The following is a 25,912-nucleotide window of genomic DNA, read 5'->3' as shown; positions in this document are numbered from 1 at the left end:
TGAGATAGGCTGCATTGTTTTATTAGCACACAACATATACAGATTAGTTTCACAGATTCAGTGCTCATTCTCTCCCCCAAAAAACCCTCTTCTGAGTGATGTCACGAGGGAGAAATGCTTCATTGAACAAGATATGATTGAACCCCAGATGAACTCTCAGGCTTCAGATCCTCAAACCCCAATTTTTTTGTTATAACAATGATTTCAGCTGTTCAAATTGTATCCAACTGCACAATGCCAACTCTCCCCTGGCAGTGTGCACACTCTTCGACAGAGCTGTCCCACGGAGAGCCCTTTCATCAGAATTATGTCGATGAGCTGTCAAGCCACATTGCCTTGGTCAGAAGACAACCTAAAGGATTGCTGCTTGGGAATGAAAAGGGAATTGATTTGGCTTTCAGTGAAACAACTTGGATGCAAGGATGCAGTTCTACTGTCAACGTTATGAGCAAGAGTTTACCATGTTCTTTTAGTAGCCCTCACTCATATTTGCAGAAATTCTTGAGAATTGGGGGCAGATCAAGCCAGTCGAGGGCCAGCCGGTGGACAATGTGTTTCTGGATGACCATTCGACAGAGGGTCTGTAGAGACGGGACTGGAAAAAAAGAGGAGAAACATATAAGAATATTAGCAAACCAGCTGCGAAGATGCTCTCAGTAGAACAACATGAACTATAAGGGCAAGAATCGAGAACTATGGTGAAAATTACAAGTTTGAGTATGGTGCATCAGCTGAATCAACCTACTCAAACATTATCAGGTTGTATGGCCCTAATGGACTTTCGTGTCTAGGTTCTAAAAAGATTCAGAAAAGGGGGTAGTGATGGACAGAGTATCTGAATTAAACAGAACACTCGTACCCAGTCAACAGATCAGGGATTGATCCATCACCGTTTTTTAGCTCACTGCACCATCCCAGCTCAGAACCCCACCCCCTTTTCTGAATCGTTTTGTCCACTATAAGCGTGGAAGGGTATGCTCAGACATGAGTCCCTTGCTCACTGCACCATCAGGATTCAAGCAAGCCGAGCCGAAGACGGCTGTGATGCCAGAAACCGGTCCCCGGAAGCTTGTTTCCTTTCCAGTATAAGAATTGGCTTGGTAGTTTGGTCTGCCCTGATCCCATGTTGCACTGGGCCAGGGACAGACTAATTTGCATGTAGCCAGGTTCTGAGCTGGGATGGTGTAGTGAGTTAAAAAACGGTGATGGATCAAGCCCTGATCTGTTGACTGGGTACGAGTGTTCTGTTTAATTCAGATACTCTGTCCATCACCAACCCCCTTTTCTGAATAGGTTCTAAAAAGGAAGGCTGCATCAGCCCAGCAGAAGTGTCACTACCGCTATCTACCCAATCAAGCTGAGGGTTAAATATGATCTCTTCTATTCCGAGGTGCAGAACCTGGAATAGGATAACATCGAGCCTGTTAAATATTGCATCCTACAGCATCTGTGTTTACTGGGTGGGGTATTGCCACTACCCCCATAGTTATCAGGGCTCTGGTAATGAGGCCCAGTGTCTGAGGGCAGCTCCTTATGCTTCCTACCTTTTCCTTATTAATACCTTTACCAAAACAGTACAGTTTTCTTCTTTGTCAAATTCATTGTATTTGCAGTAATGTCAGAAGTGTTTTTTTTCCAGTAGGTTTTCTTTCTGATTCTTTCCATGATATAATTGAATCATTTTAGTTGGCATTTAGGTGTGAGCTGGAGAGAAAGGGTTAAGAAGGGCGAATTGGGAAGAAGGTGAGTATAAGCTTCACCCTTTATTTTTACTGCTCAATGTTTATGGGAGGACAGAAACATCCGCCTTTGGGGTTTCACCATCATCGGTGCTGCAGGTAGAGTGGGACAGGGCCAAGGGGTATGTGAGGCACACCTCACAACTGTAGCAGAGAAAGGGCCAGAATGCCAACTTACCTTGCTTGCTCTGGGGTCCATGCATGTGCATTGGGGCCCATGCATGGTGCCCTCTTAAACTAACCAGGATGGACAAGAATAAGCTTCCAGTGTGAAGACTAACACTCAGATGCCTAGGTTGGCTCCACTGATGCTCATTTGTTTTTGCCCATAGGGAGGCATGTTTTTTTTGTTGGAGCACATGGGGTGTTGGTGCATGTAAGGCACAGTGTGCAGAAGCCTTCTTGTTTTCACACCCTTCTTTCTTGGGCAACCCTCTGCCTTTCTCAGGTTCTCTGATGTCTAGACTGTGGTACTGCAAACTGGTTGCCCTTTCACCTTTGGCCTCACACTCCAACTACCAACAATCTTCCATGGTAAATTCAACTTTCGCACCAAGGAAAAGGGAATGAGGTGTCCACCATGGAGATTTAATACTAGCCATTGACAATTTGAATCCCAATTAGTTGAAGGTTTTGTATGCAGGAATATCGACCACATATTTCATGCTACAAAAATATTGTACCCATAATATCGACCAGGAAAATATTGCGAAGGTTACCGCAATGTTTGTAACTCAATATTCTGGTAACATACCAGTGTAAGAATCCCACTCCTCACATCACAACATTACTCTTACTTATCACATATAAGGAAGTGACATCATGTGAAGCTCACAGGGTAATATGGATATAGGGAAATGTCATTACGTGACATTCACATTGTAGAATATTGCATAGTACATCGGGTCGTAATATCACATTAAAACATCAGAAAAGGTGCCAGAATGACACATTTGCAGCGATTTGCTCCCTGCATTGCCTTAACCATCACAATGGGGCCTACCTGTGGGACTTTCTAATGTTCAACTAAGCTTCCAGACCTTCTACTAGACCCGTACACTGACCTCCAGTCTCTTGAGCACTAATCTGAAATTATTATTCATTACAGATCCATACTGTATTTGTAGAAACCAAACTGATTTTCTTGCTAAAAACTTCAATACCTAGAATCCCATGCTCACTACCACATGCCCCCCATGCATGCCAAGGATGGGTGGAGAAATCCAGCATACCTCTGCCTGAGTTTCCTTCCGCCCAGAATTAGTTATTGTAGCAGTGTTCCTGTTTGAAAGACCCCATGTTCCCAGAGTTACTGAGCTATTGGTAATCATTGTTTCCAGTGGATTTCAGATTCTTTATAAATTACTCCTGGTTTCCTGAACTGGCACTGGCCTACATTGCTTACTTATTGCTTTGGTTTCCACACTAGTTCTATTGTGGTGCATCCTTTTTTCTCAAACGTTCCCTTTCTGTAGTTCCCTTTCCCCCCTCCCAGCCAGTCTTCTCCCTCGCTTATCTAAAGTTCCCAGTGTGCATCCTTCTCATCCCTACTGCCTTAGCTTCAAGTTTCTTAGGGGCAAATCCATCAACGAAAATAACGATCGCAAACGGGCAGATTCGCTGAATCTGCCCCTTTGCGACTGGTATTTTTGCATTTGGGATGCGTCAACAAACAATGCAAATTTGCAATTTAAGTAATCGCAAAATTTGCGATTTCTTAAATTGCAAATGCAATTAGGGAATCGCAAATTGCAATTCCCTAAATGCAATGCATGATGCAATCCAAATTGCAAAATTCGCAATTAGGGATCGCAAATTACCATCAATTTGAACTTGATGGTAATTTGCAAAAACTTTGAAAAATGCACTTCAGTGCATTTTTCAAAGTTTCATGTTACACACACACATGCCCTTGGGCCATGTATGTGCAAAACATGTGGTAACATCTCAATTTCAGGGATGCAACAGGGTGTCCTTTTGGCACCCTTGAAATTGCACTCGCAATTTGCGAGTACCTATTTGGTACTCGCAAATTGCGCTTGCAATTCCAATTCACTCCTATGGGCCTCTAGGCCCCTAAGAATGAATTGGAAGCAATTCCTTAATTGCGATTCGCAATTTGCGAGTTGGTATTAAGGAATTTGTAGGAATTGCTATTTATTTTGCGATTCCTACTTGCATAGGGATTTGCGAATCCTAAATAGCGATTTCTTAAAATTCACTATTTAGGATTCGCAAATCCTGACTTTGATGCATGTGGCCCAAAGTGTGGTTTGTATTTACTTTCTACCAAGAGTCCCCATTTTACGCTTCTTTCCTGTTCAGCAATCCTCTCTAGCTTCTTGACTATTGTAGCTACATATTTTAGTTCTCCGCCCTTGCAGTTACCTTCTTTGCATGTTTCTGTGTGATCGCCAGGATTCATGGGAAAAACTGTTAAACTGGGTGGTGTTTCTTGTTCACTATGAGTATTCTCTTTAAGTTGCTTTTATAGCACCACAAAAGTTATCAGCCCACAGACCCTGCTTTGCATATATATCCAATATGTGGGTATTTGTAGTCAGTAACTGTAACAGCAGTTGTGGATGGGGAACTTAATGAGCTTCAGTCTTTTCATGGCAAACTCCAGAGTGATTTACCCCACTTTCCAAGTATTGTTAATGTTTAGGTCTCGCCTGTCGATGCGCATGCGCATCGAGCAAGGCGAGACTATAGCGAGTTATCCACACTTTATCTGCACTGCAAGGAATCGTGGCGATTCCTTGCAGTGCCCGTGACTTTTAAGGTCAATGCGCATGCGCATTAAGCTTATGCGCATGCGCATTGACCTTAAAAGTCACGGGCGCGTGCATGTCCCCTCTCCGCCCCCTCCCCCGTTCCGCCCCCTCCCCTGTTCCGCCCCTTCCCCTTCCCGCCGCTCGCCATATGTTCGCTCGTTCCCTCCCACTGGCAGCCTGCGGCCACTGCTGAGAAGCTTGTTTTAACTTACAGATCCGCCTCTCAGTCTTGCTCGCCTTCAACATTCATTCTCTCCCCGCTCCGCCCCCTGCCCGCCCCTCCCGCCGTGTCGCATTTCTCCTCCCCCTCCCCTCTCTTCCTTGCGTCTTCCGGGCCGTGTCGCACCTCGCCTGCACGTTTTCGGCAAATCTCTTTTCTTTAAAATAAGGTTGGTGCAAACCCTTCTGGTGCAGGACCGTGTAGACTCGTCACTTTAGGACTACATGAGCATTGTTTTCATACCTTCGCTAGGCTGCCGTAACCATCACTGTTCCAGGCACAACACTGCTCTGCGCCCTGCGGTGCTACAGAACTCAACTGCTACGACAGCCCCTCTTTCGTCTTCCTGCCGTGTCGCACCTCTCCCCTCTCCGCCCCCTCCCCTGCCCGCCCCCTCCCGCCGTGTCGCATTTCTCCTCCCCCTCCCCTCTCTTCCTTGCGTCTTCCGGGCCGTGTCGCACCTCGCCTGCACGTTTTCGGCAAATCTCTTTTCTTTAAAATAAGGTTGGTGCAAACCCTTCTGCTGAATCCCCTCTGCCTTTTGAGCGTTATGCCTAAACTCCTCATGTGGTGCAGGACCGTGTACACTCGTCACTTTAGGACTACATGAGCATTGTTTTCATACCTTCGCTAGGCTGCCGTAACCATCACTGTTCCAGGACCCTCTTACCTTCCGTCATCTGCGATCTGCAGGGCCCTTCTATGATGCCGGTTCCCTTGATTGAACTAGTGGCCCTCCTTTAGTTGCTCCCAATGTACAACTTCTCATTACATGGTACGCATGACCGTCTTGAGGATCGAGCAGAACACAAATCCTAAATGCATCAAATGATGCTCAGAGCATAGTCTGCATTAAACCCAAAATTGGAGGGAAGCACACATCCCAGACTGCCCACAGTGCAATGAAGCCATTCGATTCACACCAGTGCTAGTAGCATAGCATGTCTATCCTTCCAGTGTGCGAAACTTGCTTGGTGGGCGTTGCCAGTGCACTCCTCTGGCGCACAACACTGCTCTGCGCCCTGCGGTGCTACAGAACTCAACTGCTACGACAGCCCCTTTCCGTACAGAATTCCACCGATCAAAATGGTTACCCCTATGCTATGGTGCTCGGTCACCTGGCCAAGCTTGTCCCTGTGTCCCATCGTTGACCATGTCCATCCCCCTGCTGTAGAAAAGAACCCTCAGCATTCCCGCGGCCAACACCTGTTGCGGCCTTGAACTCTCAACATTACCATGTTCCACCAGCTTCCTTGGTACAGAACTCTCTGGATTCTGTACCAGACTCATTTATTAGTCAGAAACTCACACCCACCCACCCACTCACTCTCACCCACCCACCCACTCCACCCACCCACTCTCACACACCCACTCTCACCCACCCACTCTCACCCACCCACTCTCACCCACCCACTCTCACCCACTCACTCTCACCCACTCACTCTCACCCACTCACTCTCACCCACTCACTCTCACCCACTCACTCTCACCCACTCACTCTCACCCCCTCACTCTCACCCTCACCCTCACTCACCCTCACTCACCCTCAACCCCTCACCCTCCCTCACCCTCACTCACCCTCACCCACCCTCACCCTCAACCCCTCACCCTCACTCACCCTCAACCCCTAACCCTCAACCCCTCACTCACCCTCACTTTCACTCACCCTCACTCTCTCACCCTCACTCACCCTCACCCTCAACCCCTCACCCTCACCCTCACTCACCCTCAACCCCTCACCCCCTCACCCTCACCCCCTCACCCTCAACCCCTCACCCTCACTCACCCTCACTCACCCTCAACCCCTCACTCACCCTCACCCACCCTCACCCTCAACCCCTCACCCTCACTCACCCTCACCCCCTCACCCTCACTCACCCTCACTCACCCTCAACCCCTCACCCTCACTCACCCTCAACCCCTCACCCTCACTCACTCACCCTCACTCACTCACCCTCAACACCTCACCCTCAACCCCTCACCCTCACTCACCCTCAACCCCTCACCCTCACTCACCCTCAACCCCTCACCCTCACTCACCCTCAACCCCTCACCCTCACTCACCCTCAACCCCTCACCCTCACTCACCCTCAACCCCTCACCCTCACTCACCCTCAACCCCTCACCCTCACTCACCCTCAACCCCTCACCCTCACTCACCCTCACTCACCCTCACTCACCCTCACTCACCCTCACTCACCCTCACTCACCCTCACTCACCCTCACTCACCCTCACTCACCCTCAACCCCTCACTCACCCTCACTCACCCTCAACCCCTCACTCACCCTCAACCCCTCACCCTCACTCACCCTCAACCCCTCACCCTCACTCACCCTCAACCCCTCAGCCTCACCCTCACCCTCACTCACCCTCACTCACCCTCACTCACCCTCACTCACCCTCACTCACCCTCACTCACCCTCACTCACCCTCACTCACCCTCACTCACCCTCACTCACCCTCACTCACCCTCACTCACCCTCACTCACCCTCACTCACTCACCCTCACTCACCCTCACTCACCCTCACTCACCCTCACTCACCCTCACTCACCCTCACTCACCCTCACTCACCCTCACTCACCCCCTCACTCACCCTCACTCACCCTCAACCCCTCACTCACCCTCAACCCCTCACCCTCACTCACCCTCAACCCCTCACCCTCACTCACCCTCAACCCCTCAGCCTCACCCTCACCCTCACTCACCCTCAACCCCTCACCCTCACTCACCCTCAACCCCTCACCCTCACTCACCCTCAACCTCATGCTAAAGATTTACAAAAAAAACCATTAACAATTCTAAAAGCACTAACTCTAATGCTGCGAGACCTATTGCATTTCTAATGCTTGTTTTATATGTATGTCTTAGGGTTGTATGTTCTTTCAACGAACTCCGTTGTAACGCATGCCTTTACCACGCATGCGTTACTTCGGAATGCTATGTTCACGCTTGTCCTTTTCCACGTTTTTTTTCCGTGGTGACGTCATACGTAGAAAAAAAGAAACGACCGTTTCCTTCCTCTGCGACGCCGATTGCCTTCCATCTCGTCTAAAGGTTAGTGTTTTTTTTGGGGGGGGGAAGCCCCCCCAACCCCCCCCTTTTTTTTTTTGTACCCTTTACCACACATGCCTTTACTACGTACCTCGTAGTAAACGTATGCGTGGTAAAGGCTGTCGTTGTAACCACGCATGCGTTGTAATGCATGCGTGGTTAAGGCTTTCGTTGAAACGGCCTCGTTGTAGTGGCCGTTTCCCATGTCTTACATGTATTGGGTGTTAGTTATTCTGGATGCCGAATTGCCTATTGAGTGTCTGTTCTTTCTGAGCTTTGACGTTCTTGCTTCCTTGTGCAGGGTTTCCCTATTGGTTCTCTTTTTAACTCTGTCTCCCTGTGCTAACTTGGGCAGCTCTGCTACCAATATTTTCTTTCCTTTGTCTATTGTGTCACCAGTCAAGTATCATACATTTTAATTTCAAGATAAGCGTAACATGACAAACAGTAATGTTATATTATGATCGTAGGGTCGCATTTCACATGCCACAGTGGAGAACTGCCTCCATGACAGAATACATTGGTCTAAGAAAAGAACAAGAGTGTCATTAGTAGAGGATCATAAAAGTAGCTTATCACAGGATACATAGAGGGTATACAACCTTTACAACGAATCTTTTACCACGCATTACCATTACAACTCAATCATTACAACGCAAACCATTACAGCGCATTGCGCTGGGGGACGCTCTAGGATAGGGAATAAGTTTAATTTACTATCCAACACCTTCCCTAGTGTCCACGGGGACTGGAGTTGGAATAGTAAATTAAACTATTCACTATCCAGCATCCCAAAGCGCTATGCGTTGTAATGGTATGCGTTGTAAAAACCCGCGTTGTAATGGTATGCGTGGTAAAAGTATGCGTTGTAACGTCATACATCCTACATAGAGAGGAAACAACCCAATTGTAGGGGAATATGTCAACATCCGTATATATATTTTAGGTAATGCGCAGCCCTAGGTAGCTGCAGTAAATCAGGCACAAAGTTTTTATAAAGTGTTCATTCACTAATTAAGCAAGATCAAGGAAGTCACATGGAAACGTGTATCCCTGCCCTAATTTGTAGTTTGGGGCAAAATAAAAACATGTCACAGCACTCAACCAACCCAAACTTTGTATGAACATCCAACTGACCAGACAGAAGCTTGTGACAAAGAGAACAAATGCATGGGTTCATATTAAATTGAGTGAGTGGCTTACTTAGACCTGGTGGATGTGCTTGGGGCGCTTTGTCGGCCTTGTGCGCTGCAAATAACATAGACGTGGCGTCCAGTTCACTGACTCAAACTGTGGAACCACACCCCTGCACCCGGCTCTGACAAAGACTGAACCCGTGTCCGGGGTTAGGTTGCATGTACTCAAGTGTGACATTATGGGATGTATATTCCTCCCGCACTTTTCTTCAAAACAAGAACTCAAACAACCACTGCTAACAGTACAAAGTCTGAAATCTGTTGGCCGCGGCTGTAGCTGTCCCTTGACTGGCCAAGTCCCTTGTATCATTCATAAGTCACATACATTGCCCTGCAGCCTCCGTGAATGGTGGGCGTGTGGTGTGAGGTTATACAGGGAGCACCTCCTCCTATCCTATCTACTTGGAGATTTGCAAGGATCTTGAAACTCGGGTTTAGGATTTTCATCCTGAGTGGTGGATGGATGATCTTACCCGTTGGGGTACTGAGGCTTCCTTGGTCTCAATGGGACTTTCTTTATCCCCTTCTCTCGGTTGAGTGGTCTAGTGTTGACTTCCGCTGGCACCCATTTGGTTGGGAAGCCACTTGGTGAACCCCAAGATATTCCGTGTAACTCGCTCTTGCCCTCTGACCTCAGTGACCATCGTGCCTTATCCCTGGGTTAAGCAGAGGGACTGACTTTCAAAATGTCAACGATGCTTCCCCCTTTGTTGACTGCTCCACACCAACACCCAGTCACCTTCTAAGATGCCGTACTTCTTCGCACTTCTTGGCCTGCTGGCCATCGACAGCACTGGCAAGCTTGTTCATCCAGCGGTTCAGCAGTCCACGAAGTTAGGTGAAGAATGGTGTCTTGTATGACCTTCCTAAAAAGGACATCCGCAGGCGCCCAATGGGTGGTACTGTGCAAGGTGCTCCAGTAGGCCCCCATGGTCCAGTGGATTAGGTCCTCAATGTTCTCTTGCTGCTTAAGTACTATTCTTATTGTTTTATTCAGGGTCATCATCAGCCTTTCAACTTCCCCGTTGGCCTGAGGCTTGTGGGGCATCTTCCTCCTGTGTTTTATTTATTGGGTTTCCAAGTACTCTCGGAAATCGTGGTTTTGGAATGGCGGGGCGTTTTCCCTCCTCACTATAGTTGGAAGGCTGAAAATTGCTATAACATTATCTAGAGCTTTTCTTGTGTGATCGAAGTTTGTACCTTGGAGCACCTCCTCTATGGGAAACTTGGAATATGAGTCTGACAGGACTTGCATGTGGTGCCTATTGGGTAGGGACCAAACATCCATGCTGATGTCTGTCCTGGGACCATCGCTGGGATCTTCCTTGATGACTGGGCGTGGCCTGTCAATACTCAGGCTGGCTTGACCAGTGGCATGTGGGCACCAGTTCATCCACTGGGGTGTCCCTGGCCGGGAACCAAACCTTTTAACGCAACTAGGTTTTGGTTTGGTTGTAAGTTGTTGGCCTGTGAAGGGCCAGTTGAGCATCATCTGTCTCAGTTGATGCAGAATCATAAGTTGGTGCCCTCGCAGGAGGATTCCCTTTTTCGTGACGCTTAACTCGTTCCGCACATTCTACAGTGCCGTCAAGTCTTGCTGGGAGACATATGGGAAGTCTCCCAGCAAGAGGAAGTCTTTCCTCTTGTTTTCTCAAGATGATTTAATTGTTTTCTGGAGACATGTGTCCACGTATGTTACATCTGTAATGTTGGATAGTTATACTGTGTGGGGGCATCCGATGTCCGCGATCCAGTTGGCATACTCATCCACCCTAGCAGTGGTATCGCATCTATTCTTCTGAAATCAACAGGTGTGTCTCGAAAGATAGTCAGCTTGGTTGGTGCATCCCAGTCTGTATCCGATGGTCATCTGGTATTCCTGTAGCTGGAAAGACCACTTCTCTATCCACGGTAGGGGGGGGCGCTGCTGTGCCTGCGACTAGAGGTATGAGCGCCTTGTCATCTGTCATTACTTTGAACGGGTGATAGAAGAGGTACAGGTACAAATGGCTGCACCACAACTTGATATCGAGAACCTCTTTCTCTATGTGACTGTATTGTTTCTCATTCTCCGAGAGAACCCTGCTGGCGAATGCAACTGGCACCAGTTGGTCATCTTCGAGATGCTGGAGGAGTACGGCATGTAGCCCAATCGTGCTGGCATCCACCCCTAGTTCCCACTCCTTAGTGTTGTCGAAGTATGCCATAACAGGGTTTTGCAGCATGGCTTCCTTAATGGCTTTATTCCTCCTCCTGCCCCCAAGTCCACTCAATGGGGGATTTTGTGAGGCACATCTTGGGGACCTGCTGGATTGCTAGGTTAGGGATGCATCTCCTGCAGAATGTGGCGAGACCCAGGAAGCTACAAAACCTCTGATGGGGAGACAGGGGACAGAGCTTCTTTGATGCCCACTCCTTTTTCTGGGTGGACACAAATCTCGTTATGCAGTCTTTTTCTTGACTTAGGAACTTGCACTTCTGTGGTGTAAGGGTCAGGCCAGCGTTGCTGATCCATTGGAGGACAGCAGCGAGTCAGTGTTGATGTCTTCCATGATGGGGATATGTATGAGTATATCATCGCTGACACTGATGACTGCTTCCAGGCCAGACAGTACCTACTGGATGTCATTTTGGAATTCCTCCACAGCCAAGGATATGCCAAAATTGAGCCTGCGGTAACAGCTGAGCCCCACGTGGGTCGAGAAGTTTGTGATGTATTAACAGTCTCCCTGGAATTCAAGCTGGTGATAGTTGGGTTTGAAGTCGAACTTGGCGAATCACCTGAAACCGTTGAGATCCGTGATCAGGTCATCAATAGTCAGTGATATGCTGCTCTCTCTTGATCGCCCTGTTGGGTTGCTGCATGTTGACAGAGATGCGGACCCTCCCTGTTCTGCTTTGGCTTGCTTGCAGCTAACATGAGATGTGGGTGAGACTCACAGGGTCGGGCTGGCCACCTTCTCGATCATTCTAGCATCTTTGAGTTTCCGCAGCTCGCCCTCGACTGTGGGTGCTGGTGAAGTGGGACACGCCTGTGGTGCAGGCAGGACAGGCTTTAGCGCTGGTGGTGTCCAATGCGATAATGTTTGTTGGAACCCCCAGTGACCTCTTTCACCATGGATTCCCTCACTACCACCCATTAACAGTGCCCATCAAGTCTACATAACCACTCATTCTCACATGCATTTGTTTTGTTTTATAGCGCCACTCACGCCAGTGTAGGGTGTCAGAACATTTTACACCACACAGACATTACACAGAGATAATGAATCATAAGTGTGTAAATCAGTCTATAGGAAATGTTACATAAGACACTAGACTACAATGTGTAGGGGTCACATGTCATCCATACTAGTAAGCAGTATAGTTTAAAAGTGTGTGGTCTGGAGAAGCACAAACTCAGAATTTAAAATGTAATACCATGGTTGGGAGTTGTCTTCACTAAGAATTGTTTTCTATCCAAATGAACCCCTTTTTTCAACATCAGGATAATGAATGATTGGGGGAAATACTCTGTTCTAATCTACACCTTGCAGTTTGCATACTACTCTTTGATGACAGTTAATAGATCAGTGTTCTATATAAGGATTTTAACTTATAAACTGCAAGTAACAAAATGATCTCTCTGACAAAAGCAGTAATACACTTAGCTATTTACAGTATGTGCACCTCAGTGATCGGCATGGTGCACGTTCTTTGCAGCAAGCATATTAACCCTCTGCGCTACTTCAGGATGAGTCAAAACTTCCACTAGATAAACTCCGATCTCTCTCCAGCTGGTCCAATAATCACTAGAGTTATCTTGACATTTTTATTGTTGCCTGAAAATAGCTACACAAACAAATGATGAAGGGTAATACCCAGAACCGGTCCCAGGATGCTTGTTTCCAGTCCAGGGAGGACCTGGCTTGGCAGTTCGGTCTGGACTGTTCCCATGAGGCACAGAGTCAAGACTGATTTGCATATGGCTAGGTCTAAACTGGGGTGGTATGGTGAGCAAAAGAACAATGGATTTAACCCAGATCTCTTGACTGGGGGTGAATGTATGATTTATTAGCATTCCGTCCATCATTTGTTTGCGTAGCACTTTTCACCCTAAGTGGGATGGGTATGCCCAGACGTGGGTCACTTGCTCACTGTGCCACTGGATTCAAGCTAGCCTGGCTGATGAAGGGTAATACCCAGAAACCAGTCCCAGGATGCTTGTTTACGGTACAAGGAGGACCTGGCTTGGCAGTTCGGTTTGGACTGTTCCCATGAGGCATAGTGTCAAGACTGATTTGCATATGGCTGGGTCTAAACTGGGGAGGAATGGTGATCAAAAGAACAATAGATTTAACCCAGATCTCTTGACTAGGGTGAATGTATGATTTATTCAGCATTCCATCCATCATTTGTTTGCGTAGCATCGATTGTGACCTGGCACACTGGTCTGGTGCACTGGCGGTTGTCCTTGTAGCCTAGCACGTTTGAGAGAAGGAATATTTACCATCTTACCAAATATGCTATAGTGTGTGCTTGTCGGAGCCCTTTTTGCACTTTTGAGGTTGTCTCGTGTGATGGTGCGCGAGCCTTGTCGTCATGGAGTACTGCTCCCTCGCTGTTCTGGCACCCTGTGTCAACCCCTGCAGACGTTGGAAAAGTGGTTGAGCCATTCACAGTCAGAACAGGTCTTGCCCCTCGTTTCTCGTCTGATGAGACTGTTCTTGGGCCAGATGTCCAGCAAGGCCCGACTGAGATAGCTTCAGTAGGCTCGGTGTTGATCTACTTATGTTTGGCTCCCTTCTTCACTGACAGTTTGTGGTTCCTACTCCATTTGCTCATCTCAATCGTTTGAGAGTTCATGACAGCAGGCTAGGGTGAGCATTTCGTCGAGAGTTATGCCAACTCAGTGGAGGATCTGGCGCCACAGGACAGCCGACCTGTAGCCTTGGATGAGCTGGGCCCGAACCTCCTTTTGGGCATCATCGTCGGTACAGGTACTCGTGAGTAATCACAGCCTGGTATAGAAGACATCAATGGACTCCGCTTCCCATTGGTGGGCTTGGCGCAGCTTAAGGCATTCACAGGCCGAGTTCATTTATGGATCAAAGTACACGTAGAGGGCTGGGATGGCAATATCATAGTCCGCATCACCATTAGTGTTGGGAAGGTTGTGGAAAGGTTTGAAGATCTCCTCTTCGCACGGTGAAGGAGGAGGGACCGCTTTGTTTATCCATCAGTTTCTTTGATGACCTTTAAATATTTGTTTAGGAACTCCATCGATATGCGCCATCTTAGTGCCACTATGACAGGATCACTCAGTTCGATGAAAAGGGCAAGTGGATTGGAGGAGCCACCTACCAAGTGCATAGGCCGGACCCGGTCGTATCCAGGTTTGTTTGCGTCAGCAGAAGAGGATGCCTGTAGTTGGTTAGCACCGTCAATCATGGCACAGTTTCACACAGGTGTGTGACTGGGTGGTGAGGTTGCGCTGGCAGAGATAGTCCAGGCAGTAGCTGGGAGTGGGTGCAATGGAGTGATGTGGTGGGGCTGGATGACTCACTGGGCCAGTGTAATGTAATGTAATGTAATGATGTCTTGTAAAGCGCTAGAATCACCCCACATGGGGTATCTCCGTGCTGTAGACCGCTGGGGAACCCGTCCTGGCTTTCCCTGTGGGATGGTCCCTACTGGGTATCTCTAAGGTGAAACCAGGCATCCCCGGCGTATGTGGGGGGCCGTTGTGGAGATGAGGCAACCTAATGCCCAGAGTTGCTGAGTGTGATTCCTGGTTAGAGTAGGCACAGAGGGAGAATTATCGAGTCCGCTGACCCTGGTCCACGACCCTGCCGCATCGGGAATTGAACCCTGGTCCCAGGCCATCCTCTGCTTCCGGGTCTGCCGCCTCTAACCAGTGAGCCACACCCCTCCACTCCAGTGGGGCATCTTCTGTCCAGGAGAGGTGCTGGAGGGCTGTGAAGGAAGTGCATAGTAGGCTGCCAGGGTAGTTGGGCCCAGAAGTGTAGTATACCGGTGCAGGGTTCAACCCCATGGGCATGGGGGCGGGGGCGGGGGAGACGCCGATGGCTGAGGCACTTGCTGCTGCCAATGCTATGGGTGAGGCAGGGCAGGTCCCTTGGCCTCATCTGTAGGGGGGTGGTTGCACACTCATGAGAGGTCGTTGGAGTGGGAGCGGGGAGATCCTCCTTGTTGCCAGTGTGCTAGGGGTGCTTTGCGGGATTCATGCGCTGCAAATAACATAGATATGGGGCCCAGTTCACTAACTCAAACTTGGGAGCTGCACTCGACTCTGTGAAATGCTTTATTTTAATTCCCCTGAACCTGCGCCCAAGTCAGAATGCATATAAGCGTGTGTAACATCACGGGGCATGCCTGTCGACATATTACAGTGAACTGCCTACTCCACTACTCAGACTTCTTTTGTAAGTCCATTCTGAGCCAATTAGCCATTGATTGTAGTTTAAACAACAAAGCACTCAAACAAACTCCTTTTTTTTAGGTCAAAGCCTACCAGACAGTGCAGCTGTCTGGTTTGCTAAAGACATCTTGGGGACATTCAGAAAGCTGACCTAGAAATGCATTACACCTGTTGCTTACCATTGGCTTTGTGGTTTGTAACTCACATTTTCTGACTTTCTATATGCTGGCTTTATTTGCTTTAGACAGTCCAGCTTGAGTTCATCCCACCCGTTGCCCAAACCTGGTTTACTGAATTCTTCCACAAACTCGCCTTCTGTAAACAGGCCTTTAAATCTTGTTGGTATCTTGTCACATTTGCTGTGCAATCAAAGACAGAGAATGTCTTCTTTCTATGACCTCAAAGTAATAGAATCCATGTAACAATCCTGCTGAGTACCTATGTGAGAGGAGAGGATGTAGGATGCTTTTTCTTTTTCTAGCACACAACAAAGAAAAGAAAACTGTACTGATGTTTCAGAATATGTCAGCATTAGTGCAAATGAAGCACATTTTTTTGTAATTCTAAAGTGTTGTGGAAACATATTTTAATACGATCAAAACACATCAATACACAAGATGCTGACATTTGCACAAATTATCGTTTGTGTGCAGTAAAACCCTATTGTGGTGCAAATGTGAAGGTCATTTTGATTGAAAATGTGTTGTCTGTAATGACAGTGTGCTAACACACCATGCACACTCCACACTATGCCACTCCACTCTACTTCCCTACTCTCCACACCACTTACCCCACTCCACTCTACCCTCTCCAATCTACCCTACTCCAATCTATCCTATTCCACTCCAATGTACCCCAATCTACCCCACCCCACTCCACTCCAATCTTCCCCAATCTACCCCATCCACTCAATCTACTCTACTCTAATCTACCCCACCCTAATTTACCTACCCAACCCAAATCTACCCCTCTCCAATTTACCCCACTCTGTCCTACCCCAATATACCCCCAATCTACTCCAATCTAGCCAACTCCATTCCAAATTAACCATACTCTAATCCACCCAAACTAACCACTCCACTCTTCCCCAATCTATCTTACTCCAGCCCAATCTTGACTCTACTCCAATCTATCTAACTCCATTTCACACCACTCCAATCTACCCACTCCAATCCACCCAATCTACCACACTCCATTCCACTCTACCTAACTCCACTTCACTCCAATCTACCCCACTTCATTCCAATCCACCCCACCCCAAACGACCCTACTCCACTCTACCCCATTCAATCTGCCTACTCCAGTCTACCCCAATCTACTCCACTCAAGTCAAACCTACCCATACCATCCCACCACATCCAAATCTTCCCCACATCACTCGATCCAACTCCACTCCAATCTACCCCACTCCAAACTACCCCACTCCAAACTATCTCACTCCAAACTATCTCACTTCAATCTTCTCCACTCCAATCTACCCCACTACACACCACTAACGAGTAGCCATGCTGAACAGCAGCCACAGTGGTGTATAACATGGCTAAAACATATTGCCAGATCCAAAACTACCCACTCCAATCTACCCCACTCCACTCTATCCTACTTCACTCCAATGTACCCCAATCTACCCCACCCCACTCCAGTCTACCCCACCAACTCAATCTACTCCACTCTAATCTTCCCTACCCTAATTTAACCACCCCACCCAAATCTACCCCACCCCTCTCCAATTTACCCCACTCTGTCCTACCTCCATCTAACCCACCCCAATGTACTCCAATCTAGCCCACTCCATTCCAATTTACCATACTCTAATCCACCCAATCTACCCAGTCTACTCTTCCCCAATCTATTTTACGCCAGACCAATCTTGACTTCACTCCAATCTATCCAACACCACTCCACCCCAAATCTACCTACTCCAATGCACCCAATCTACCACACTCCATTCCACTCTAGCCCACTCCATTTCACTCCAATCTACCCCACTCCAGCCCAATATAACTCAATCTACCCCACATCACTCTATCCAACTCCACTCCAAACTATCTCACTCTAATCTTCCCCACTCCAATCTACCCCACTCCATGCCACTAACTTTTAGCCATGCTGAACAGCAGCCACGCTGGTGTACAACATGGCTAAAACATATTGCAAAAGCCAATAGCTCTTGCAAAGGCAAACCCTATTGGCTTTGCCAATGCTTGTTCAAATACTTGTTAGATCTGAGCGGGATCGGTGCCATATTACATGGGTGCAATGCTCTCATCAAGAATGGATTGTCTGCCCACACAAAGTGCATTAGATCATCAAATCCCTGCAGCCCCAGGGTGGTTTTGGTGAGGTCATTCAACGTAGGTCTTGAAAGACCAGATCTGTGACCGATTTTCAGGCTTTGGTTGAAATATATAACAATTGTTATCTCAGAAATCTATCAAGATTCAGCTCTCCTTTACCAATTGGGGACACCTTTGCCACAGGCCTCTTCAAGCTGCCACAAGCTACAGAATGCTCTTCAGAAGGTATACTTTTGCTGCTGGTCATACTGACAACTTGAATGAGGCTTATCTCTGTGCTGTCACCTCTTCTATGCTTTTTACTCTTCCCCCTACGATCGTTCCTTACCTTCTCTACTCTGTGCCAATGCGTGCGCCGTTCTACCATATTTTGTGGAGGAGCTAAGAGTCGATCACACGTACAGCGTCCATGACCGTGTCTAGATTGACAGCCAATGAAGGTCGAGTTTGACTTATCAGCACCTTCATTCATAGCATCTCGGAGATAATGGCTCAGGGTCATACAAATCTTATAATATGTAAGTGCATTTTGCCAAACTCCCACTTATTGGCCTCAATTCGTTTTCATACTTCCATTTAAATGTTTTTCTCACATGTGTTAATGTAGAGCTGAAACTTGAAGTACTGTTTTTCTCATGAGTTTACTGTTAAAAAGTGCTCGCTATGTTTATCTCACTGACTAACACTTGAGATGGAAAAATTCACTAACACATGCATAGAAAGAGTCTCATAAGTGCCAAAAATATTTTCCTGCAGCTTTTGCCAGATGTTACAAATCTATTTTGGTGAAACTGGAGAGTAAGCACAATTAAAATTGGTGCAAAAGTTCCACTTTCACACAAAAACCCAAATGTAAAGAACGTTCCTATCTTTGTATATTCTTCAAAGGTTTTGTGAAAAGTGTGACTTGCTCACAAAAAAAATAACTCCTCTTAAGTTGCACTTAAACCTTAAATGCAGAGAGCAAGGGTTGTTTGTCACAATATTGATTAACAAAGGAACAGGGTCAAGACTGATTTGCATATGGCTGGGTCCAAACTGGAGGCTTCGTGAACAGAGGAATGATGATGGATTAAACCCAGATCTGTGACTGGCGGTGAGTGTCTGAAAAGTTTCAGCACTCCGTCCATCATCTTATGGTGTTTGCTATGTTCAGCCTGAGTGGCTAGGGTATGCCCAGACGTGGGTCCTTTGCTCACTTTTCCACTGGATTCAAGCTAGCCTGGCTGATGAGGTGTGAAACCCTGAAACCGGTCCCAGGGTGCTTGTTTCTGGTCCAGGGAGGACATGAGCTGGCAGTTCGGGCTGGACTGTTCCCACGAGGAACAGGGTCAAAACTGATTTGCACATGACTGGGTCCAAACTGGGTTGGCTTAGTGAACAGAAGAACGATGATGGATTAAACCCAGATCTGTGACATGGGGTGAGTTTCTGAAAAGTTTCAGCACTCCGCCTATCATCCTATTGTGTCTGCTATGTTCGTCCTAAGTGGCCAGGGTATGCCCAGACGTGGGCCCTTTGCTCACTTTGCCACTGGATTCAAACTAGCCTGGCTGATGAGCAATGAAACCCTGAAACTTGTCCCAGGATGCTTGTTTCCGGTCCAGGGAGGACCTGGCCTGGCAGTTCAGGCTGGACTGTTCCCATGAGGAATAGGGTCAAGGCTGATTTGTATATGGCTATATGGCTGGGTCCAAACTTGGGGTGTCTTAGACAAGAAGAAAGATGATGGATTAAACCCAGATCTGTGACTGAGGGTGAGTGTCTGAAAAGTTTTAGCACTCTGTCCATCATCTCATTGTGTTTGCTAATATTGCGCATAGATCCTAAGACAAACAAATGAAGATAAAGGAAAGTTTGAACCTTGATACATGGGCATCAGGCATTTTATGTTTTCATCTTTGTATATTTTATAGGTGTGTATATTGTTATTTTCAATGTGTGTCACAATAACATAAAGTTATATTTTTTGTATGTTTTGATTGTAATCTGGGCAGCTGAAACACAAAAATCAGAAAGAAACAATTTGCTTGCTAGATGAAATATTTGATATATGACGGTGAATATACCAAATCAGAAATAAATCTTGTGTTGTGTTTGTTTTTCAATTCATATGTTTTTGACTGATTTGCTTTGACAATTAATTTGTATGTACGAACCAAGGGATCGTCTGACCCGAATGCCTCAACATACGACTGTCCTTCTACACACCCACCCGCCAACTAAGATCCTCCAATCAAGCCCTCGTCGCAGTTCCGCGCATCCACAGATCCACCATGGGAGGAAGATCCTTCTCCTACTTGGCGGCCAAGACCTGGAATTCTCTCCCCTCTCACCTCCGCCTTACACAGAACCACATTTCCTTCAGAAAGGAACTTAAAACCTGGCTATTCGATAAATAATGCACCCCCTCCCCCAAGCGCCTTGAGACCCTCTGGGTGAGTAGTGCGCTATACAAATTACTGAACTTGAACTTGAACTTGAACTTGAATGTTGAAAGTCCAACATCCTTCACAATTTCCCTTTAAATAATTGTGATACCCGAGAGAACTCTTTGTAGTGTATAATTGTAAGCCCAGGCTCTGATGGACATAGGGCAACCCCATTATATTTATTGGTCTGTTGCAAAAGAGGCAATAGAGGAATTACATTCTCCTGATTCTTTTTTTCAAACTCTCCCACTTCCTAGTTTGTAAATGTTGCCATGTAGGCATTTTGGGGAACAACCGTTACAATGCAGTCATTACATCACACTAGCTTTACATAGCAGTCATTACATTGCAACATCCTTTACATAGCATGTCATTACAACGCAGCCATTATGTTGCATGTCACTACAACGCATGTCATTACAACGCATTTCACTACAACTCAGGCATTACATCGCAAGTCATTACAATGCATAGTACCCTTACACTATCCGACACTTACCCTACTGTTGTACTCACTGTAGTTAGAATAGTAATTTTTACCCCTACACTATCCAACACTTACCCCATTGATGCACTCACTGGAGTTAGAATAGAAATTATTACCCCTATACTATCCAATACCTACCTTAAATGCGATATAAAGATATGCATTGTAATGGTATGCGTTGTAAAGGTATAATGCGATGTAATGGAATGCGTTGTAAAGGTAGTTTCTGAAAATGCGATGTAATGGCATGCAATGTAAAAGAATGCGTTGTAAAGGATGCTGCGATATAAAAACTGCGTTGTAAAGGCATGCATTGTATATGTATGCGTTGTAACGTGATACATTCAGGCATTCTAAGGTGTTAAGTGCAAAGAAATGGAGTGAGTGGTTAACAGGGGCACATCTACTGTTGGTTCGGTGGAATCTGGGACCCTGTATACAAGGGACCAACTGTGCCCCAGAACGTGGTGTCTTTAATGAACCTAGAAGTGGGGAACATAATAGCATTTTTCTCTGCTTGCTTCATTTTCAAGATTGCTACGTCAGTAATGACTCATGGTTTTCAGATGAGTGGAAGAGGGGTTCGGAAGAGATACTCACAGCCATACTCCACCTGCACCACGCGCACGCTCTTGGTTGACGCAAAGACGTCGACGACGGCGTAGAGCGGTTGCTGCACGGGCAGGGCCTTGGCGCTCGCGCCCATGTCCTCGCCGTTGATGATGATGTGCATGTCGCCGGTCCCGTCCGCCTGCGGCGTGTACAGCACCCCGATCCTGCTACGGCGGGCCGTAGGGGGCAGCATGTTGGTCTTGTACAAGTCGTCCAGGATGTGGCTGTACCTATTCGGCCGGCTTCTGCCCACCAGCTTGTCTTTGGGGATCTTGTACTTCTCGACGTATAGGTAGGGGTCGGAGAGGATCCCCCTGCCCGGTTCTGGGCTCGGGGGCTCCTCGCCCTCCGGGGTGACCCGGTTGTGATTCCTCGTGATGGCAAACACCCAGCTGTCCCCATTGTTCACCATGTCCGGGAGCGAGTACTCGGGCACCACCCCCATGCTGCGGGGGTCTTGCGCAGTGAGGCCTACCCTGAGGTGGCCGCACCAGCCCAGCTCCTTCTCCTCTATCTCCACCAGGAATATCTGGCCGGGCTGGAGGGGATCCTGGCTGAAGCACAGGCCGTTGGCGAAGCTCTCTACCCTGGTGGCCTGCGTCCCCGTGGGGTCGATCTTCACATTGGTTCCGTGGACCTGGTGGAAGCGGGACTCCGGCTGCCAGAAGGCCGCCATGGAGGCCGGTTTGAAGAAACCCCTGCCTGCTCGTGTCCCAAGCTCGGTGGGGCTATTTTTAAAGTTGCTCGGTTATCATGGAAGCGCAGGCCGGGACAGCTGGCGAGGAGGGAGAGCTGACATTGGTGAAGCTAGGCTTTGCTCCACGCTCTGCAGGGTCTTAGTGCCAGACCCCTCAGTACTGCGCACACTTGATCAAGTAACGAGTTGCTGTTCGTACAAATACACATCCTATTCAGACTATGAAACTGACACCCACGTTTTTGCAACTTTGTTTTCTTAAACGGATGATTTTATGGGAACAATTAGCCACTGCAAGCTACTCCTATCCCCCAATTTTGAACAAAGTTGCAGTGAAGTCGTCAGGCAATTATTACTCCCATCTATAATTAAGGCATCATAATAAAACAATACTTTATCACACGACGGACATCGGGTTAGCAATTGCAAAATTCTAAAGTTGTATCAAGAATATGATTCCCATTTCCTTTAAATCTTCAGAATACATATTTTGGAAATTCTTTACACACAGAGAAAATATCTTTGCTGTGGACAGTGTTGTAGGACAACAGAAGTATGGTGGAGCCAGGGCCGAACATGACTGAAAATAAGCTTTAACAAAGCCAATAGCTCTCACGGTGGCGAGATTTATTGTCTTGGTCAATGTGTTTTAGCCTTGTGTACATTAGCACATCTGCAGGGCAGCATGGCTAAAAGTTAGGAACAACAAGCATTGGAAATGCAATAGGTCTCGCATTAGGAAAGTTTGAGCTATTGGTATTGTAAATGACACTTTTTTTTATTTATGTGTTGGTTTTGAAAGTAGCAAAATTAATAGCGTTGTCAGTTACAATGTCAATAGTTTTAACTTTTGCAAATGTGACACCTATAGCATTTGTAATGCAATGTGTGTTGTATTTACGTGACTTAGATGTATTGATATTACAAATAACAATGGCTTTTAATTTTGTAAATAATTAATACTTAAATAAAAGTTATTGTAATTTATAATGGCAATAGCTTAAACGTTTGTAAATAACTTTTATGAAGATTATGTTCAGTGTATTTTATTGTGACGACAATCCAAGAACATTGCATTTGCACCTACACACACAGAGCAACACACATGTAGATGTGGTGGTGGTGGATCTGGGGGATATGGTGGTGGTGGATGTGGTGGTGGTGGTGGATGTGGTGGTGGGTGTGGTGGTGGTGGTGGATGTGGTGGTTGTGGATGCGGTGGTGGATGCGGTGGTGGTGGATGCGGTGGTGGATGCGGTGGTGGATGCGGTGGTGGATGTGGTGGTGGTGGATGCGGTGGTGGATGTGGTGGTGGTGGATGCGGTGGTGGATGAGGTGGTGGTGGATGCGGTGATGGATGTGGTGGTGGTGGTGGATGTGGTGGTGGTGGATGTGGTTGTGGTGGATGTGGTGGTGGTGGTGGATGCGGTGGTGGTGGATGCGGTGGAAGTGGTGTATGTGGTGGTGGTGGATGTCATGGTGGATGTGAAGGTGATGGATGTGATGGTGGTGGTGGATGTGGTGGTTGTGGATGTGGTGGATGAGGTGGTGGATGAGGTGGTGGATGTGGTGGTGGTGGATGCGGTGGTGGTGGATGCGGTGGTGGTGGATGCGGTGGTGGATGTGGTGGTGGTGGATGCAGTGGAAGTGGTGGATGTGGTGGTGGATGCGGTGGATGTGGTGGTGGTGGTGGATGTGGTGGTCGTGGATGCGGTGGTGAAGTGGTGGTGGATGTGGTGATGGTGGATGTGGTGGTGGTGGATGTGGTGGTGGATGTGGTGGTGGATGTGGTGGTGGATTTGATGGTGGATGTGATGGTGGATGTGGTGGTGATGGTGGATGTGGTGGTGGTGGATGCGGCGGTGGTGGATTAAAGAGCCTTCCAATGGTTCAGCCGCCCGAGACCAGCCAGCTACCAATCATCGTAAAGCGCGCAGATGAGCCGGTAGTCCACAAGCATATTTATTGGCTGTGTTGTCGACCAATCAGCGCCTTGCTTGCTAAGGCAATTCCGCGGGCTGAGCTGATTAAAACAGGTGAGCGCGTCTCCACAGTTCACTGCGAGTCAGAGGCGGGGAGCAGGGGGTGTTTGAAGAGCTCGCGCTGGCAGAGGAAGCAGATTTAACTGCACAGGAGCGCCGCGATGAGGAGGTCCAACAACACTAAGGACAGAGAGCCCAGTTTGGCAAGAGCGCACGACTCACTTGGAATCCAATAGAATAGTGCACTGCTGCCTCAAGGCTCACTGGTACAGGAGAGTGCTGCTGTCCAACTGGACAGAGGAGCGCAACCTTAAACACCAGGTCAACCAAACGCTTTTTTTTGCGCGACCTGAGTAAATACTGCCCCAGAATAACAGAAACCGTGCTTAGACAGCGTAGGGCAGTGCGACGACCTAAGAAGGCACGAACAGCTGAGCTGGCGCACAGAAGCTTAACGCGGAAGAAAATGACCGGAGGAAAGCACATGAAAACACACCACATTTCAGTAAGGAGGAACACAGCCTCAACAAAGCACAGACAGCAATTCTCGAGGGTGTAAAAGAGTCTGGGCTAACATTGCACAAAAGAGAACAGCATAGGCCAGGAGAGCACAATTAGGGACCAAATTGCACTTATTATTATTGTAAGAGCACAAGCAAATTGCACTTATTGTATGAGCACTACGATGCCACACAACGCATGAGGTTGTTTCTTAGCCAGTCATGGAACTCGCCACCCAAGGAAAGAGACTCCGCACCTCCGACTAGAGTGTCGCTCCATGAAAGCGAGCAGTGTATAACCAACTGACAAGCGACCAAGGCCACATCTGCCCGAATACGAAATGGACATACATCTATTGGCTCCTCGCAGAAAGACAACGCCTCAACTCTCCTAATTGAACAACATTTCCAGCCAAGACGAGGAGGCAGCGAGTCAAAATGGAGGGCATTGCTGTGGGGAGGGGGGAGGAGAAATGCGACGCGACATGGCAGGCAGGGGAGGGGGCGGAGCGGGGGTGTGGGAGGAGTGCGGGAACAGACGGCGAGGGGAGGAGAGTAGGAGGAGGAGAGTAGGGGAGCTGTGGGGAGGGGGAGGAGAAATGCGACGCGACATGGCAGGCAGGGGAGGGGGCGGAGCGGGGGTGTGGGAGGAGTGCGGGAACAGACGGCGAGGGGAGGAGAGGAGGAGAGTAGGGGAGCTGTGGGGAGGGGGGAGGAGAAATGCGACGCGACATGGCAGGCAGGGGAGGGGGCGGAGCGGGGGTGTGGGAGGAGTGCGGGAACAGACGGCGAGGAGAGTAGGAGGAGGAGAGTAGGGGAGGCACGGCCTAGCGGCCGTGCAATCAAGAAGTGAGGGGGCGGGAGAGTAGGCAAGGCAGGCGGCTGGGGGCATGTGCACGCGCTTTTAAGCTCAATGCGCATGCGCATTGAGCTTAAAAGTCACGGGCACTGCAAGGAATCGCCACGATTCCTTGCAAGTTGGATAAAGAGTGGATAAGCCCCCATAGTCTCGCTTGCTCGATGCGCATCGACAGGCGAGACCTAAAAAGAGCTACGACATTGACAGTGCTGGTGGGGTCAGCTCTTTTTTATTCAGGTGAGAGTTGGCAGGGAGGAAGCGCTAAGTGACAACGGGGTTTCAGGGCATGGGTAAACAATGACGGGAGGGTGTCAGGGGTCAGGTCAAGCAACAATGGGGGATAGTGCAAGCAGGACAAACAGCAACTCTAGCAGGGGCAGATGGCCTGCAAAGACACACTGTTATGGCGTGCTACAAGTTAAAAAAAAAGTTTCTCTGAAAAAGTGCGAGCAGTGGAGGTACATTGTACTGGACAAGGAGGCCGTATACTGTATTCTGGCCATTGTCCAAGTTGGGGACAAACACATCAAGAGGAAAGGAAGCTGGCACTCGCTGACCAAAGAGATGCAAGGAAAAGAGAGTGATAACGAGGCAAACCAATGGAAAGCAATGTGCGGGCTCTAAGTCCCCTGTTGATAA

General features: G+C 48.0%; 1 protein-coding gene across 1 annotated transcript; it reads right to left on the bottom strand.

Moving 5' to 3' along the window:
- Positions 1-21,991, bottom strand: NEURL2 (neuralized E3 ubiquitin protein ligase 2). The gene is made up of 2 exons (XM_086929040.1): positions 21,224-21,991; positions 1-595 (listed from the first exon to the last, which is right to left on the bottom strand). The coding sequence occupies exons 1-2, from the start codon at positions 21,909-21,911 to the stop codon at positions 480-482; spliced, it is 804 nt and encodes a 267-aa protein (XP_086785166.1). The 5' UTR covers positions 21,912-21,991; the 3' UTR covers positions 1-479.
- Between the last annotated feature and the right edge of the window lie 3,921 nt (positions 21,992-25,912).

The sequence above is a fragment of the Lissotriton vulgaris genome, chromosome 7 (genome assembly GCF_964263255.1).
Source record: "Lissotriton vulgaris chromosome 7, aLisVul1.2, whole genome shotgun sequence".
In the NCBI taxonomy this organism is placed as follows: Eukaryota; Metazoa; Chordata; class Amphibia; order Caudata; family Salamandridae; genus Lissotriton; species Lissotriton vulgaris.
The sequence above is the reverse complement of the archived record's forward strand: the minus strand, read 5'-3'. Positions and strand labels throughout refer to the sequence as shown.

Coding starts and splice junctions, on each gene's coding strand:
- NEURL2 (XM_086929040.1), bottom strand. CDS start 21,911: ATGGCGGCCTTCTGGCAGCCGGAGTCCCGCTTCCACCAGGTCCACGGA. Junction 596..21,223: donor GGTGCAGGTGGAGTATGGCT/GTGAGTATCTCT, acceptor CTTTTTTTCCAG/TCCCGTCTCTACAGACCCTC.